Source organism: Physeter macrocephalus, chromosome 9 (genome assembly GCF_002837175.3).
Source record: "Physeter macrocephalus isolate SW-GA chromosome 9, ASM283717v5, whole genome shotgun sequence".
NCBI classification, from domain to species: domain Eukaryota; kingdom Metazoa; phylum Chordata; class Mammalia; order Artiodactyla; family Physeteridae; genus Physeter; species Physeter macrocephalus.
The window spans coordinates 57505382-57524689 of record NC_041222.1 but is presented as its reverse complement, the minus strand read 5'-3'; the positions used below and the strand labels follow the sequence as shown (position 1 = coordinate 57524689).

The 19308-nt window shown below is 36.6% G+C and overlaps 1 protein-coding gene across 3 annotated transcripts in view; it reads left to right on the top strand.

Annotated features, from left to right (window-relative positions):
• The window catches only part of TTC39B (tetratricopeptide repeat domain 39B), a 137764-nt gene that overhangs the window by 97817 nt on the left and 20639 nt on the right, over positions 1–19308 (top strand). For all 3 annotated transcript variants that reach the window (XM_024126748.3, XM_055087213.1, XM_007114712.4), the window contains 8 exons: positions 7430–7535; positions 8915–8980; positions 10520–10628; positions 11175–11242; positions 11328–11387; positions 12838–12999; positions 14163–14254; positions 18689–18815. In XM_024126748.3, coding sequence (XP_023982516.1) covers positions 7430–7535; positions 8915–8980; positions 10520–10628; positions 11175–11242; positions 11328–11387; positions 12838–12999; positions 14163–14254; positions 18689–18815 — 790 coding nt within the window. The remainder of the gene's footprint in view (positions 1–7429; positions 7536–8914; positions 8981–10519; positions 10629–11174; positions 11243–11327; positions 11388–12837; positions 13000–14162; positions 14255–18688; positions 18816–19308) is intronic.

The following is a 19308-nucleotide window of genomic DNA, read 5'->3' as shown; positions in this document are numbered from 1 at the left end:
ATATGCTATCTACAAGAGACCCACTTCAGACCTAGGGACACATACAGACTGAAAGTGAGGGGATGGAAAAAGATATTCCATGCAAATGGAAATCAAAAGAAAGCTGGAGTAGCAATACTCATATCAGATAAAATAGGCTTTAAAATAAAGAATGTTACAAGAGACAAGGAAGGACACTACATAATAATCAAGGGATCAATCCAAGAAGAAGATATAACAATTATCAATACATATGCACCCAACATAGGAGCACCTCAATACATAAGGCAATTGCTAACAGCTCTAAAAGAGGAAATTGACAGTAACACAATAATAGTGCGGGACTTTAACACCTCACTTACACCAATGGAAAGATCATCCAAACAGAAAATTAATAAGGAAACACAAACTTTAAATGATCCAATAGACCAGATAGATTTAATTGATATTTATTGGACATTCCATCCAAAAACAGCAGATTACACTTTCTTCTCATGCGCACACGGAACATTCTCTAGGATAGATCACATCTTGGGTCACAAATCAAGCCTCAGTAAATTTAAGAAAATTGAAATCATATCAAGCACCTTCTGACCACAACACTATGAGATTAGAAATGAATTACAGGGAAAAAAAAGAAAAAACTACAAACACATGGAGGCTAAACAATACGTTACTAAACAACCAAGAGATCACTGAAGAAATCAGAGAAGAAATCAAAAAATACCTAGAGACAAGTGACAATGAAAACACGACAATCCAAAACCCATGGGATGCAGCAAAAGCAGTTCTAAGAGGGACGTTTATAGCTATACAGGCCTACCTCAAGAAACAAGAAAAATCTCAAATACACAAATAAACAACCTAAACTTACACCTAAAGCAATTAGAGAAAGAAGAACCAAAAAACCCCAAAGTTAGCCGAAGGAAAGAAAGCAAAAAGATCAGGTCAGAAATAAATGAAGGAAACAATAGCGAAGGTCAATAAAACTGAAAGCTGGTTCTTTGAGAAGATAAACAAAATTGATAAACCATTAGCCAGACTCATCAAGAAAAAGAGGGAGAGGAGTCAAATCAATAAAATTAGCAATGAAAAAGGAGAAGTTACAACAGACACCGCAGAAATACAAAGCATCCTAAGAGACTACTACAAGGAACTCTATGCCAATAAAATGGACAACCCAGAAGAAATGGACAAATTTTTAGAAAGGTATAACCTTCGAAGACTGAACCAGGAAGAAATAGAAAATATGAGCAGACCAATCACAAGAAATGAAATTGAAACTGTGATTAAAAATCGAACCTACATCAACATAATAAAGGCCATATATGACAAACCCACAGCAAACATCATTCTCAATGGTGAAAAACTGAAAGCATTTCCTCTAAGATCAGGAACAAGACAAGAATGTCCACTCTCACCACCATTATTCAACATAGCTTTGAAGTCCTAGCCACGGCAATCAGAGAAGAAAAAGAAATAAAAGGAATACAAATTGGAAAAGAAGAAGTAAAACTGTCACTGTTTGCAGATGACATGACACTATACATAGAAAATCCTAAAGGTCCCACCAGAAAACTGCAAGAGCTAGTCCATGAATTTGGTAAAGTTGCAGGATACAAAATTAATGCACAGAAATCTTTCATTCCTATACACTAATGATTAAAAGTCTGAAAGACAAATTAAGGAAACACTCCTATTTACTATTGCAACAAAAAGAATAAAATACCTAGAAACAAACCTACCTAGGGAGACAAAAGACTTGTATGCAGAAAACTATAAGACACTGATGAAAGAAATTAAAGATGATACCAACAGATGGAGAGATATATCATGTTCTTGGATTGGAAGAATCAATATTGTGAAAATGACTATACTACCCAAAGCAGTCTACAGAGTCAATGCAATCCCTATCAAATTACCAATGGCATTTTTTGTGGGAGTAGAACAAAAAATCTTAAAATTTGTATGGAGACAAAAAAGAGACACAAAAGACCCCGAATAGCCAAAGCAGTCTTGAGGGAAAAAAAACGGAGCTGGAAGAATCAGACTCCCTGACTTCAGACTGTACTACAAAGCTATTGTAATCAAGACAATATGGTACTGGCACAGAACCAGAAACATAGATCAATGGAACAAGGTAGCAAGCCCAGAGATAAACCCACGCACCTATGGTCAACTAATCTATGACAAAGGAGGCAAGGATATACAATGGAGAAAAGACAGTCTCTTCAATAAGTGGTGCTGGGAAAACTGGACAGCTACATGTAAAAGAATGAAATTAGAACACTCCCTAACACCATACACAAAAATAAACTCAAAATGGATTAAAGACCTAAATGTAAGGCCACACACTATCAAACTCTTAGAGGAAAAAATAGGCAGAACACTCTATGACATACAACACAGCAAGATCCTTTTTGACCCACCTCATAGAGAAATGGAAATAAAAAGAAAAATAAACAAATGGGACTTAATGAAACTTAAAAGCTTTTGCACAGCAAAGGATACCATAAACAAGACCAAAAGACAACCCTCAGAATGGGAGAAAATAGTTGCAAAGGAAGCACCTGACAAGGGATTAATCTCCAAAATTTACAAGCAGCTCATGCAGCTCAATAACAAAAAAACAAACAACCCAATCCAAAAATGGGCAGAAGACCTCAATAGACATTTCTCCAAAGAAGACAGACAGATGGCCAAGAAGCAAATGAAAAGCTGTTCAACATCACTAATTATTAGAGAAATGCAAATCAAAACTACAATGAGGTATCACCTCACACCAGTTAGAATGGGCATCATCAGAAAATCTACAAACAACGAATGCTGGAGAGGGTGTGGAGAAAAAGGTACCCTCTTGCACTGTTCGTGGGAATGTAAATTAATACAACCACTATGGAGAACAGTATGGAGGTTCCTTAAAAAACTAAAAATAGAATTAGCATATGATCCAGCAATCCCACTACTGGGCATATACCCAGAGAAAACCATAATTCAAAAAGACACATGCACCCCAATGTTCATTGCAGCACTATTTACAATAGCCAGGTCATGGAAGCATCCTAAATGCCTATCAACAGATGACTGGGTAAAGAAGTTGTGGTACATATATACAATGGAACATTACTCAGCCATAAAAATGAACGAAATTGGGTCATTTGTTGAGAGGTGGATGGATCTAGAGACTGTCATACAGAGTGAAGTAAGTCCGAAAGAAAAAAACAAATATCATATATTAACGCATATACGTGGAATCTAGAAAAACGGTAGAGTTGAATCAGTTTGCAGGGCAGAAATTGAGACACAGATGTAGAGAACACACTTATGGACACCAATGGGGTAAAGCAGCGGGGGGTTGGGGTGGTGGTGTGATGAATTGGGCTATTGGGATTGACATGTATACACTGATGTGTATAAAATTGATGACTAATAAGAACCTGTTGTATAAAAAAATAAATTCAAAAAATAAAAAAATGATACATTTCATATAGATTTAATATTAAAATATTTTTAGAAGAGTACAAGCAAAAGCTTAGGAAAGTTTTTTTATAGTCCTAAAGTACAAAGGCCTTTAAACTTGATTTATTAAAAAATTTTTCTCTTTGAAATGATTCCAGAATTTTTACAAAGAATTTTCATATATTCTTCTAATATACAAATGTTAACGTCTTATAGAACCACAGTATAATTATTAAAACCAGGAAATGAACATTGATATAATATTAACTACTGCATTGACTTTACTCAAATTTTTCTAATTGTCCCACCAGTGTCCTTATTCTGGTCCAGGATTCACTCCAGGATACTGGATGTCACATTTATTTGTTATGTCTCCTTAGTCACTTTTAATCTGGAAGAGTTCCTCAGTCTTTCTTTGTCTTTCAGGACCTTGACATTTTTGAAGAATACTGGGCAGGTATTTTTTGGACCATCGCTCAAGGTGGACTTATCTAATGTTGCTTAATGATTAAATTCAGATTTTCCATCTATGGCAAGAATACTATAGAAGTGATGTGGTGTCCTTCTCAGTGTGTCATATCTGTAGATATATGATGTCAATTTCAGAAGCCTTTTAAAGTGTGACATAAAATCAGAAACCATAGAAGACTGACTTGACCAAATAAACATTTAAATTTTCATCATGGCAAAAATATCCCATAATAAAAAATACAAACAGAAATGTGATATAAATGACTCAGGGCAAATGACAGTGTGAGAAACTCATAGGTTGGTGGGGGTCTAAACTGATAGAGTTTTTACGAAGGATGTTCTGGCAGTATATACCAAAATTAAGAATATGCATCACCTTTGATCTCAGAAGTTCTCTAAGAATTTATCCTATGAACAATTAGGATGGTATAAATATAGTTATAGTACTTGATATAAGAAAGTACTTGATGAAGGTATAAGAACACTCTTAGCAGCATTGTTTGTAATATGGAATATTTTGAAACAACTTGAAAATTTAAGAATAGGAATTTGGTTAAATAAATTATTCCATAGAATGGAATAATATGCACTTGTTAAAGAATAAGGTAGCTTGCATGCATTTTCATGGAAAATTGTCAATATAATCTATTGAAGAGTATATACTATGTGATCCCATTTGTGTTTTCTAAAGATTGCATTCTTAGTAAAGCATAAAAACAACTAGAAAATTATGTACCAGGCTGTTAACAGTGACTGTCTCTCTGTGGGATGATTGTGTAGGGACATTTAGGCTTTCTCCATATTATTTGAGCATTTTGTAATAATCATCTATTATCAGCAAATAGAACATTTACACAGAAAATAACTCTGAACATAATATGCATATCCTGCCATCCTGTTGATATTTTGACATTTGAATTTTTATGCATGTATATAAGCATATATAATTATCTTTTTATACAGTGAAATTATATGCTTTGTGTCATTTTGAAATTTCCTTTTTCACTTCATGTCAGAAAATTTTAGGTCATTAAGTATTTTTAATTCATCATGGCTTTTAATGGCTCCATAGTATTCCACTATGTGGATATACTACATGTGTATGTATAAATGTATGCAAGCATGCAACTGTCTTCATAACCAATTTCCGGTTGTTGCCTAGTTAGTTTGTTTATAAATTTTTATTATAGGTAGTAATATAGTATCTTTCCTTATAGGTCAAGTTTTGTGTGTATCCATGCTATTTCCTTAGAATAAAATTAGATTTGTTGCTTCAAAGGTGTGCATGTGTGTAAGATTTCTGATATATATTGCAAAATTATTCTGAAGAATAATTGGATTGGCAGACTTTTTCTTAAAATACCAGACAGTAAGTGTTTAGGCTTGTGGGACAGAAGATCTCTGTCCCAACTACTCAACTCTATGACCGCAAGGTGTAAGCAGCCATAGGCTATAAGTAAATGGGTGTGGCTATGTTCCAATAGGTTGCCAACCTCTTTACTATAACTACCATTCTACCATAAATAAATAAATGTGTCTATTTGTTCTTACCTTTGCCAGCACTGGTTTTCCATTTAAAAAATTAAAATAATGGTTTTTATCACAAAAGTGGCATATATATTTTGGAAAATAGGAAAACGTGGATGAGCAAGTATTAAAATACACACACACCCCATATACTTATCACCCAGTAATTATGGCTGTTAACACCTTAGTATATATTCTTTTCAGAATATTTTATACATATATCTAAAGATATATATTTTTTAAACCAAAATGAGATCACACTATGTACTATTTTTTAACCTACTTTTTTCAGTTAATGATCTTTACTTTTTTGTGTCAACAAGTTTTCATTTCATGTAATACTCAATCCATCTTCAAATTTTGCCTGTTGGCCCCAAATCTCTTTTATGGCTGGAATGTCAGCACCAGGATCCAACCCAAGACTGTCTTGAGCATCCAGTGTTTATGTTCATTAAATACATCTTATTCTAGAAGAGTCTCTATATTCATGAGAGTTGTTGAAAAGCCCAACCCATTTGTCCTGCAGGATATGCACAGATTTGTTTGGTAGCTTCCTTGAGTTTTCATTTAGCTTGTTCCTTGTCATAGTCAGCTCAGGCTGCCATAACAAAATATCATACACTGGATGGCATAAGCAACAGAAATTTATTTCTTCACAGTTCTGGAGGATGAAAGTCTAAGATCTGGGTACCAGCATGATCAGGTTCTGGTGAGGACTGTCTTCTTGGCTTGCAGACAGCCACCTTCTCACTGTGTCCTCACATGGCAATGAGAGACCTTCCTCTTATAAGGCCACCAATCTTATCAGAGGAGGACCCCACCCTTATGACCTCATTTATCCTTAATTACTTCCTAAAATCTCTGTCTTCAAATACAGTCACACTGGGCGGGGGGATTAGAGCTTCAACATATGAATTTGGGGGAAATATAGTTCAGTCCATAGCATTCCTGTAGCCCCTTATATTTCCTGTAAACTGGAAATTAGATTCAGGTTAGATGCATTTGGCTAGAATACATCATAAGTGAAGTTGCATGATTTATAATTGCATCACACCAGGTGATACATAATATCTGGCTATTATTACCTTTAAAAAATATATCTGTCAGTTTGATAAGCAATTTCTGGTTATTGCCAATTTTTACATCTTTGTCATTGTTTTCATCTGCATTTCTCTGATTAAGTATTTGCCTTTGAAAGATGTGAAGGGAAAGGGAAAAATGCATAGAAAAGTAATTAAAGTGAGAAATCAGAAAGATTGGCTTGGATGGAAGAGGGAAAAATAAGAGGACAGTTGCAGGCAATTGTGATCGAGCTTGCTTTCCTCTTTCAATCTTTCCTAGTTGTGAGTTTTATTTTGGTCTATTTGAGACCATGGTGATCATGCTGAAATTCAAGTCTTTTTGTCAGTAGCACCTCAGTTACTCAGTGGAAGGTAAGTTGCTGAAGTGTGCACAACAGCTGAGAGACTGAGCATTCCTAGGAAGTCTCCTCTAACACATTGCTGGGAAACTGTGAGATCACAGTCCTGTGGTCCTATGGCTCCTGAGTCATGCTTGCTGATATTTGAACCCTCTTTTGCTTTAAGCTCAGAAAGATTGGTCCTGATAAACAGTGTAGAAATGAGTGTGTCATTTTTCCTTAATGATGATTACCCAGTAGAGGGGTGGGATAGGGAGGGTGGGAGGGAGGCTCAAGAGGGAGGGGATATGGGGATATATGTATGCATATGGCTGACTCACTTTGTTGTACAACAGAAACTAGCACAGCATTGTGAAGCAATTATACTCCAATAAAGATGTTTTAAAAAATAAAATAAAATATCAGCAAACTAAAGAAAGAAAAAGTAAACTCAGCACAGCATCATCCACTTAAAAATTCTCTAGTATTTTGGCTAATGACATTTATCTTATGGTATGTAAATGCAAAATTTAACTTAAAATTAGTTTTCAGTGTCATAGTAAACTTACAGTATAACTGTTTTCTTCAATCCAGAGAATGTCTTTCTATCCTGCATGTAATTCAGAAGAACAAAGTTGAGCAGCAGTTCTTCTATGAGTTTGAAGGTGGCGTCAAGCTTGGAATAGGGGCCTTTAATTTGGTAAGTGATCAGAAAGCAACCAGAATCTTTTGTAAAAGAAGAACCTTAGGTTTTCAGTGCCTCTGCTACTGCATTTGAACCTCACCCTGAACCACTACCTGGGTTTGGTTGGCAAGTGGCTACAGTGGGATCAGTTTTCTTGTGCTGTGAACCAGTGGGGACTTTGGCCAGAATGTGCTGTAAAGTCCTGCACATGCTCAGAATAGTTTTCGATTGTATAATAAGGGAAGCATGCAGCTCTCTGAATGGACTAGTAACATTTTTTGGTAATAAGGAGCTTGAAATTCAGTTCTATTTCCACATCAGAAATATTATTGCTATAGCAATGGTGGCTCTGAAATTGAAAATAGGTGAGGGAACAATATAGTTTGAGGGATGATGAAGCTCTGGGGTAGATGAAGGGTTTGAGTAGATATCTGTCCAATTGCTATATTATTTAGATATTTTGATATTTTATTAAGGTTTGACTGGAATTGGTGAGAAAATTAAGTGGTAAAGGGAATCCCACGCATAAGTGTATACACTACCGTGGCCGCTTTGTTCATGAGCCCATTGGTTGATGACGGAGGTGGCTGAGGAGAGAGGCTGGCTAGTGTCCACAAAATGAATCATCCTATCCACTGGATTACTAAAATCTTCCTCTGCTGAGGTCAGCCTTTGGTGAACATTCACATGGGACACAAATATCTTCACACTTTTTGCCCATTCTGAGAGGTCTGTCCGTATACCTCTTTCCCAGAGCTCCTTGTCATCAATTTTCCCATCATGTTCTTTCTAAAGCCCTGACCATCCAACCAAACCATTGGCAACCACCCATGAATCAGTAAATAATTGTATATATGGCCATTTCTCCTTCCAAGCAAAGTGAACAACCAGGGCACTGCTCAAAGTTCTGCCCTGGGAGGTCTTCCCTTTATCCTACTGTCTAGGGATGTCTCAGAGAGGGGCTGTAGTGCTGTAGGTGTCTACTTCTGGGTCATGCCTGCATATATGAAGAATACAACAGACTTTTGCTTTTTGGAAAAGGATGCTAAAAGAAACACTGTTTGGAGGTGGACACTGGGGGTTATCTTCTCATGACTTTATCAACCCACATGAAAGGAGCAAGTGTTCTTTAGAGCATTCTGAAAAAGCCAGGTTTTTTGTTTTGTTTTGTTTTTAATTTTTTAGGTGTGTTGTCTTAACTAAATGAAATTAAGTCACAAGTAATGATTATACTAGGTGCAGTATGTGGTGATTGAGACATTGTCTAGTGGTTTAAACTTGGTTCTAATTTTTCATATTACTGAATCATTAAAACTTTAAGTTGTTTAGAGTTTAACATTTATCTACAGTTAGATATACTAACACATAGTACACTTGTATTTTTTTTCTTACAGATGCTGTCCCTTTTACCAGCACGGATTATCAGACTACTAGAATTTATAGGATTTTCTGGAAATAGGGTACAAAATTAATTTTTTCTTAATTTTGACAAGGAAAATAAAAGTTATTTATTGAATATGAGGGAAATATAACATGTCCTCATAACTAGCAATTTGTTTTCAGAACAATAAAGAGGCATTGGGTCTTGATCATATTTTTAAGGAGTTAAGAGATGGTTTTTCTATTGAAAGTTAAAATTTTTCATCTTTGTTGTTTAAATTCTGGGATTAAAATTTATGTTTTACTAATATTGCTGCTTGCTGGATCTTTAGTACTCATGTGAGGTTAAAATATGCTTCCCTAACATTTTTGCAACCCCAGAGTTTCCTGCAAAACCAAGAAATTAAGCTAGATTTCCCTGTCTAACATTTTATGATTAGTATGGATCAAGCATAGTTGCAGTGTTTTGGGTTTCCTTGTTTTTACAAGTTTTACTATAAAACTAAGCAAGGAGATTTGTTTTCCATGAGTTTTGTTTGTTACAGTTATGTGGTTGTTTTTGTAGTGTATAACATTGATTAATCATAACACTCAATATGCTATTACCAGAGTTGCCTTATTGCAAAAGTTGTCCCTGTTAGTCCAGAGAGCAGGTTTTGAGAAATGTATGAGAACAAGTACAAGAAGCTGTAATTTTTTTCCCCATTTATTCCACTGTCCAGGTTCTCTTATGAGTATTATATATTTATGGTGATCCCTTCCTGATATGGCCTATCTATCCAGACTCTGTATTTCATCATTACCCTTCCCCTCTACTGTTCATCTACCACCTTATTTCTTTAGTAGCTCCAACTTGCCCCTTGAATAAAGTCCAAAGCATGGATTCAAGGGCCCTAGGATCTGATTCTAGCCAATGCTTCTAGCCTACTACCCATCCTTTTTGCTTCCCCAGTGTTCCTGCTAAACTGGGCAAATGGTTGTTCTCCAAATAGACCCTGTGCTTTTCTGTTTCCATGCTTCTGCTGGTGTCTGTTTTAGATGTCCTCCCCAACTGGCATCCTCCCAAGTAATGTTTCTTGAGAGCCTCTCCATCCATTAGGATTGAGATAAATGTCACCTGTTCCACAAAGCTTTCCCTTATCTTCTCCCAACAAGGCTCAAGTATTCCTAACTTCCAGAATCATTTACTTATCTTTCTTATGGCCCTCGCCATATTCCATAAAATTGTGTGTTCATGTTCTACCTTCCCTATTTGATGGAAAGACCTTTGAAGATGTAGAACTGTATATATTCATACCCACCATAGCGTTTTGTACTTAGATCCTCAATATGTTTTAATAAATTAATATTTATATAAGAGAAATACAGCATTTTCTATGAAATAAGCTCTACCTTTTTCTCTCCCTAAGATCACATGATATAAGAATTTGGGAGATTGTCTTATGCCAGTTTAAAATGTAAAATTTGTTTCTAGTTAGATATTACTGCTATTCTAAGCTCTTGAAAAATAAACCCCACCTTCATGGAGGGTGGGGATACATGAGTTAGCATTTTAAAGTCTCTGAATATGATGTTTCAATCATGCTCTTCTCATTCTAAAATGCATCTAATTCCCATAGGAGTTGGGCATCCTGCAGTTACGGGAAGGCGCCTTAGGAAGAAGCATGAGGTCTCCACTATGCTGCTTAACTATACTAGCTTTTCATACTTATATCTCCCTGATACTTGGTAAGGACTGGATTATATTTCACATCATTGAAAGTTGATTATCTTTCATCAGAGTAAGTAAAAATTTAGAAAAATCAGTAAGAGATCGTAGTCTATATTTACCTTTTTTTTGAGTAAAAGTGGAAAATTGTGACATTTCTCATAGTAACATTTGGCAGAGGGGGTGGAGGGTTTCTTTCATCAAATTCTTTTTAATCTGTTCTCAGCTAAAAAATTCTATAAAGCTTGTTTAAGGTGATCTAGTTTTAGCATATTACATTTCTTATTTTAGCAGAAAATTAAATTTTTGGTTAAAATAAGTTTAATATTGCTATTAAAACCAGAAATTTCAACCTCTGCTCCTAAGAATTTGCCCTAGAGCTTTGTTAAACTAAAGTCATAGATGAGACTTGTCTTCTTTTATTTCCCAAATATTAAAATGCAAATTAACAGTTTTCATGTTTTCCATGAATAGGTCTTTGCTATATTTTAATGAAATTTGGAGAAATAGTTATAAATGTCGACCACATTTCTTGAAGACTGAGGCTTTTCCTGTTAAATTTCTAGGTACAGGAGAAGTGAATGTTGTGGAAGCAGAGAGTCTCCTTGAACCCTACCTCCAGCAGTTTCCAAATGTATGCTTAGAATTTCAAGTGTCTTTTTCAGCCATAATCAATCAACCAGGATTGACCATTGAACAGTCTGTTTCTCCCTCTGCAGGGCTCCCTCATGTTGTTTTATCATGGCCGGATAGAGCTGCTGAAAGGAAATGTGGAAGAGGTAACTTATTTGAGGGGGTCATTTAGGGGGCTGTCTGTATGGTGGAGTTGCGTAGTGCACCCATTCCATATGAGCAAGTCCAGCTATATGCTCTAGACAGAAATAAATGGAAAATATGTAATTAAAAAGCCAAAAGTTAATTTTGTGGATGCACTCTATGATATGTAGTAGATTACTGAATATACTCTACATTTGCACGTAAAGTGCCTGAGGCAGTTCAGGGTAGGATATAGAAATACAGTTGGGCAGTTTAAGGGACTTTCAAAAATCTTTGACTACTATCCATCTCAGTATTACATATTGACTTTGGAATCTTGCCCCTGCATAAAGGTCACTCCACTGTACTACATATGTGCTCCCCATCAAAGGAAATTATTCACTAATTCCCTTGAAGAAGAAGAGTGAATAGCCTTTTATATAAATATACTCATGAACAATTTTCTTCTACACAAATGGGGTCAAACATGTATTTTTCCTTGATTTGATTTTTTTCTACTTACAATACATCTTGGATTTCTTTCCAGGTCAGTATTTCTAAATCTTCCTCATTCTTTTTGATGGCTGGGTTTCATTCAATGAGATGGATATACTGTACTTATTAAAGCAGTCCACTATTGATAGACATTTGGCTACTATACAAAATGCTGTTGTAAACATTATTATATGTATATTTCTGTGCAAAGGTGTATTTATATAAGATCGATTCTGATAATGAGGATTTCTAGGTCAAAGATGTTTGCATTTTGATAAATTCAGACAAATTGCCCTCCTAACTTAAGGCTAGTCCATATAAACTCCTGTAAAGATATGAGAATACTTGTTTTCAGTGCTCTTTGCCACCTCTGGTCATTATTTATCTGTTTTATTTTTGCCAATGTGATGGTTAAAAAATGATAATCTAATTTTTTAATTTATATTTTCCAGTGTAAAAATTTCTTCATATGTATATTTGTCACTCATATATCTTTTTCTCTAATTTCCTATTTATATCTTTAAACACTTTTCCCACTGAGTTGTTTGTTTTTTTTAAGGATTTTATAAAATTGCTGTATGATAAGGGTTAATCCTTTGCCCGTTATGCATATAGCAGTATCCTCTCCCAGTTTGTCCATTGCCTTTAACTTTGTTTAAGGTATATTTTACCCTCTGGAAGTTCTAAATTTATTGTCAAATCTTTTCTTAAAGGACTTCTGCATTTTACGTCTTACTTAAGAAAGGAACTTTGCTACTCCCACATTATAAAGTTCCATGGCCCTCTCACAAAGTTAAATAAAGAGGCAAAATTTAACTGTATCGTTGCATGTAAGGAAAGGAACATGTTGTCATATTGAGTGGTTTAATGAGTGATGATTTTGCTCTTTTTGTACAAAGTGTTTTATGTATTTTTCCATTAGGTTATTATCTCCTTGTCTAATATCTGGATGATCAGCTTTATGCAATTGACTTATAGGCACAAGAGATATTTCGAAAATGCATTTCAGTTCAAGAAGAATGGAAACAGTTTCACCATCTCTGTTATTGGGAGCTGATGTGGATTTTTGTATTCCAACAAAACTGGAGGGAGGCGTATTACTATTCAGATCTGCTTTGCAAAGAGAGTAAATGGTCCAAGGTAAAGTACAGTTTCATTAATGTCATCTGTTTGCTAATAAGTGTACAGGATGATTTTCATTTAGGACTGTTTGTTCCATAGTATGACATTGACACTGTTTTCTCAACTTAGAGATCCATCAAAGGAGGAAGTATGCATTAAGTACCTGCTGTTTATAACCACTGTCCTCAGCACTACGTGCTTTAAAAGCCATCCAAATAGTCTTTTTCAACAAAGTTCATCTGTGAAGATGAACTGTACTTATATATAAAAATTATTAAATATCAAGTCTTGATAATTGTTTGTAGACTTTTTGATGTCCTGATAACAAGGCTTTTCATAATAATCAAAATTAATTCTTTATCCATTCATCTGTTGATGCACACTTAGGTTGCTTCCATGTCTTGGCTTTTGTAAATAATGCTGCTATGAACGTTGTGATGTACATATCTTTCTGAATTAGTGTTTTCATTTTTCTTTGGATATATACACAGGAATGGAATTGCTGGATCATATGGTAGTCTATTTTAATTTTTTGAAGAGCCTTCATACTGTTTTCCATAGTGGATGTACCAATTTACATTCCCACCAACAGTATACTCGGGTTCCCTTTTCTCCACAATCTCATCAATGTTTATTATTTGTTGTCTTTTTGATGATAGCCATTCTAACAAGTGTGGCAAGTTAGGGGAAGGAGATTAAGAGGTACAAACTGCTAGCTATAAAATAAATAAAATACAAGGTTGTAATATACAGAGAATATAGCCAATATTTTATAACAACTTTAAATGGTGTATAATCTATAAAAATATTGAATCACTATTTTGTACATTTGAAACTAATGTAATATTGTAAATCAACTATACTTCAATTAAAAAAAAGAGTTCTAAAAAAATTCTGATCCATTTGTGAAAAGTTGGGAGGAATGAGATAATGATCTCTCTTTCATTTTGTCCATTTTCTTATCCATGAATGTTACAGTTGTATAATAGGAAAATGGCCAAAATTAGGTGAAAAGTTTTGATCTCATTTGGAACAGGTGATATAAGACTTCATTTCCTTTTTTTTAATATTTGATATCTCTTAAATATTATATCTGGAAGATTTGTAGGTCTTTCCTGATTTGCAAGATAGCAATGTCATGTACCTAGGATGCTTTCTGACTAGCTGCTTTTCTTTTCAAGGCAACATATGTGTTCTTAAAAGCTGCAATTTTGAGTATGCTTCCAGAGGAAGATGTAGTAGCAACTAAAGAGGATGTGGTAACTTTATTTAGGTAAGCAAGACACTATTTCTATAACAAAGATCCTGAATGAATAGAGGAACACACAAATACTTTCTTTTTCCCTTAGTGCTCTTCCATGCTTCACCTTCATATTTCTTTAATTTATCTGATTTGATAGAGAAACTCTTAAAAAATATATTTAACTAAGGGTCAAAATGTCATCCTTTTAGCAAGACTTTGCAGATATGCCAGTGTAATTGGGAATCTTGAGAACACATGGTTTTTTGTTTTGTTTTTGGGGCTTTGCTACTGCATTTTGGACACAGTTTCCTAAAATGGTATTGTTAGCTAAAGATGTTTACTGTTATAAATCAAAGGTATTTTGTGATCAGAAAAACTTAATAATATAACACAATATAACATACCCTTAGTTTTCATTAGTGTGCCAAAGATTCTGAGAAGCTCTGCTATGAAGTAATCTGTTTAACTTTGTTTAGACCAGTGTCCGTCCATCCATCCATCCATCCATCCATTCATCTGTAACCTTTATGTTGAGCACCTACTGTATGAAGACTACTGTGTTAAGTGCTGAATAAACAGGCGTGGATTCTGTCCTTGTGCAGTTCATAATCTTGTCGTGGAACTAGACATCAGTGAAATAATCACCCAGTAAATGCAAAATTATAACACATGACTGATTTTTCTCCTCCTACTTGTCTCACCTTTCCTTCTTGGTATCTTTGTAAGCTCATCGTACTTCCATCTATTAAAAGTTGATGCTTTTGATTTCAAAGGTCAGTCTTAGAACCTCAACCTTAGGAAATCTGATTCAAGCCAAATTTCAATCCCTAGTACAGACCTTGTGACTGAGCTCCAGACCCATATATCTAGCTCCCGTTTACCACCTTAGATATGTCCAAGCATTTAAAACTCACCACATCCAGTCTTCCCTAGCAAACCTGGTGTTCTTTCCTCTCTCAGTGACTGGGACTACCAGTTAGCAAGGCAGAAACGTATAATACTTGCATCACCAACACTACCCACTGTCCCTCCATTCCCCAGTGGGAGGAGAGGTATGGATAAGAGCACAGAGGGAATGATAGTTGAGATGAGGTCTGAAGGTGGCTTGGGAGCTGCTGGGGCAGTGGGGAGTTGTGGTGGTAACAGTTTCAGACCAAGGGAACAACATATGAGAGGATGCTGTTGCAGGAAGGAGCACTGCACATTAAAAGAACTAAGGCAAAGCTGATATGGGACAGGACGTGATGCTACATTTTATATATAGGTCAAAAGAAAATGAACGTCCAGGATTGCTCAAAATATGTCTCATAGAACACAGAATTCCTTTTAAAAATAAGACAGAGTCTCCAGCTGTACCACCCTGAATGTGCCCGATCTTGTCTGATTTTGGAAGCTAAGCAGGGTCGGGGCTGGTTCGTACCTGGATAGGAGAGCACCTGGGAATACCGAGTGCTGTAGGCTTAAAAAAAATAAGACAAAATGTGTTTTAGGGACACACAGCTCATTGGTATCCTGAGCGGGAGTTGATAAGGTAATAGAACAGAGGTAGAAACCAGACTGGGATTGGCTAAAGAGTGAATGAGATACAAAGAAATGAAGAGAGTTGAGCATAAATAACATCCCTGGATAACTTTGACTATGAAGGGGAAGAGATAGAGAGAGAGAGTGAGTTGGAGGGAGATGTAATATCAAAGAATATCTTAATGGGAGAGATCTGAGCATTCTCAAAAACCACTGGGAAGGATCCTTTTGAGAAAGAGAAGTTAGACGTATAAGCGAGAAATGGGATAACTGATATTTGCAAGGCTCTTGAGAATGCAAGAGGAGATAGAATCCAAAGCACTGATGGCAGGACTGGCTTTTTCTAGAGGGAGGACCAGGTCCTCTATTGTATGGGAGGGAAAAAGTCCAGAACAGGTGCGGAGGCATGCAAGCTAGTGTGTGGTAGTGTGAGATGGAGGGCTTCCTCCCTCACAGCTTCTGTTTTTCTTTATGAAGTAGGAGGCGGGGCTGTCTGTTGAGAGTGAAAGAGAAAGGAGTGGGCTGGAGGTCTGAGGAGGATGAAGAATATTGGAAATCATTGCTGTAGAGGGTGGGACAGTGAGGTGATGAGAGAAACACAGGAGGGGGAATGGCAGGCAGTGCCAGGGCTCGTTCAAGGTTGGTGTTGATGAATTTACAGTGATACCAACTTGTTCTCCGTGCAGGTGCAGGGAGGATGGATACTGAGCTTCATCTGGATGAGTGCAACGACTAGGCATTAGCAAGGGAGTCTAGGACATAAGCTGGAGCATGCTGCAGTAAAGATTGCCTGCCTGGCCGTCTAAGCAGGCGGGTGGAGGGACGGAGAAAGAAGGAGGCTGCTGAGCTGGGAGAAAGTTGAAAGGCAAGAGGACTGAAAGTCTTAGTAGAACAGCCAAGGTAGAATGAGGAGAGTGGTGTTCAAAGGGTGGTGTGCTTGAATTTGTGCTTTGAGGTCGAAAATTACAGGTGATGAAGTGGTCTAAGGTGTGACTGTAGGGGTGGGTGGCTGTGGTGGAAAGGAAGAGGTGACCGCTGGAGATGAGGAAGTTAAGGAACGGAGAAGCCCAACTGTGTTCTTCAAACATAAATGATGACAAACACTTTTTAAAAAATATTTATTTATTTTTGGCTGCGTTGGGTCTTCGTTGCCGTGCACAGGCTTTCTCTAGTTGTGGTGAGCGTGGGCTACTCTTCATTGCAGTGCGCGGGCTTCTCATTGCGGTGGCTTCTCTTGTTGTGGAGCATGGTCTCTAGGCATGTGGGCTTCAGTAGTTGTGGCATGTGGGCTCAGTAGTTGTGGCTCACGGGCTCTAGAGCGCAGGCTCAATAGTTGTGGTGCACGGGCTTAGTTGCTCTGCGGCATGTGGGATCTTCCTGGACTAGGGCTCGAACCCATGTCCCCTGCATTGGCAGGCAGATGCTTAACCACTGTGCCACCGTGGAAGCCCAGTGACAAACACTTTTAAGTGGAATACGATAGTGCGTGACCACATTATGAGAAATAATGGCCTGGCTGAACCCTCTGACAAATTTGTCAGAACAAATTTGAAGGTATGACCAGGACTACTTTTTCATGCTTTTAGAGAAGCTCTTTTTAGCAGTAGGACCATGTATACTAATAGAATCAACATTAGTGGAAGCCATGTAGATTAATGCCACCTCTTACTGGTAGAATGTATTGCCTCATTTCACACAAACAACAAATGGAATGGAATATTAAGATACATTGGGATCTTTTACATCCATGCTTCCTGTACTTCAAAGTAAATTTTCTCCATATCAAAATAATTTCTTTGAAATATGTAACCAGTCTTATTTTCAGGAGAAAGCTTGAGGTCTGCTGCATGTGTGATAGCATCTAATTTGTTGGGATAATGAGAGGAGAGTCCCCAAAATGAATGTTCTCTTCATACAGACTTTGTGATCCTTAAATGACAAGGTTTCATGTCCACTGCATGCTTCTGACCCCTTCCCTCAACTCCCACCTCACATTTCCACTGCCTCTTCCACCGATGTTAATTCACAGTAATGATGGACATTCTGGTTTAAAAACCATAGCCCTTTGTACACCTGAAAATAATATAATGTCATATGTCAATTATACCTCAATTAAAAAAATCCATGTTCCCAAATTGTGCCCAGAAATAATGTAACACAAGCTTGTCTTCATACTGGAATGTTTTTTCCTCTTATTGCATCTTTTTCTTTCAGTATAGTTGGATATTTCCCTAAATTTCTTCTTGGCAATGTGTTTGGTGCATTTGCAAAGTTATGTATAAGAAAGTGCCCTAGGAACATGTAGTCTCATCATCCTTGTCTCAATGTTATGTGCTTGTGAATTTTATAATTGGAATTTCTTAGAATTTTGAGAGAAAGGTTGTAAACATGGTATATGTTCTTAGTTGATTATTTTCAAAATCACCTATGCTTTGGAAACATTTTCTCAAATTATACATGAATTGATGGCTATCTTTTGAGTCACATTACTTTACAGATCTGTGTCATACTTGCAGAAAGGAATAGGAGATGTACCAGTATACCCTATTGCCTCTCTCAGAAGTATCCACAATGTAAACACTTTGGACTTTCTCCTGCTTACTTATGGAAATTGCAAATTTTATATCTAGATTTCCTTGACTCTGTTTGATAGGCTAAGACACTTGCTAAGTTAACTAGAAAGAAATATGTGTCAATCAGTGGTTCTCAAACTTGTGCGTGCATCAGAATCCTCTGGAGGACTCATAGAAATCCAGATTGCTGGGCCTCAGCTCTAGAGCTGCTGATTTAATAGGTCTGGGGTAGAGCCTGCAAATTTGCATTTCCAGCAGGTTTCCAGGTGATGCTGATGCTACCTGTCTGGGGAGCACAGAGTGACAAGGACAGGTGTAAATAATGTATGTGTTCTTAATGACCTTTCTCTGGGGCTGGGGCTTTTCACAGACAGGTGGATGGCTTGAAGCAGAGAATTGCTGGGAAATCGATCCCTACTGAGAAGTTTGCTGTGAGGAAGGCTCGACGTTACTCTCCCTCGTTGCCTGCACCCGTGAAGCTCGTCTTGCCTGCCCTGGTATCTGCCTTTATTTTATTTACTGTTTGCATCCTAGAAATAAATTGTCTATTCACAGTGGCAGGGAGAACATCTAACTTTTGTTGTGAAGTTTGCTCAATTAAAAACCATTGCGTTTGTAAGGTGAACATTTATAAATAAATTATTAATGAGTAATAAAAAGTATAGCAGATGTTTTTTGACTGATTGGTATGTTCTAGGAATTTTGATAAAGGCTATTTATAAAATATATCATTTAATTCTTACAGTAACTCTATGAGGGGAGTTTCTCTTTGTAGCCTCATTTGACAAGTAGGGAAATTCAGGCAGAGAGAGGTGAGTTGACTTAATTGAAATTGAGTTGAATTATATATTGCAAGCCACATATGTAACTGTACCTTTTCTAGTAGCCACATTAAAAATCAAACGGTAAAAAAAAAAAAACAAAACAAAAGGGCTTCCCTGGTGGCGCAGTGGTTGAGAGTCCGCCTGCCGATGCAGGGGACGCGGGTTC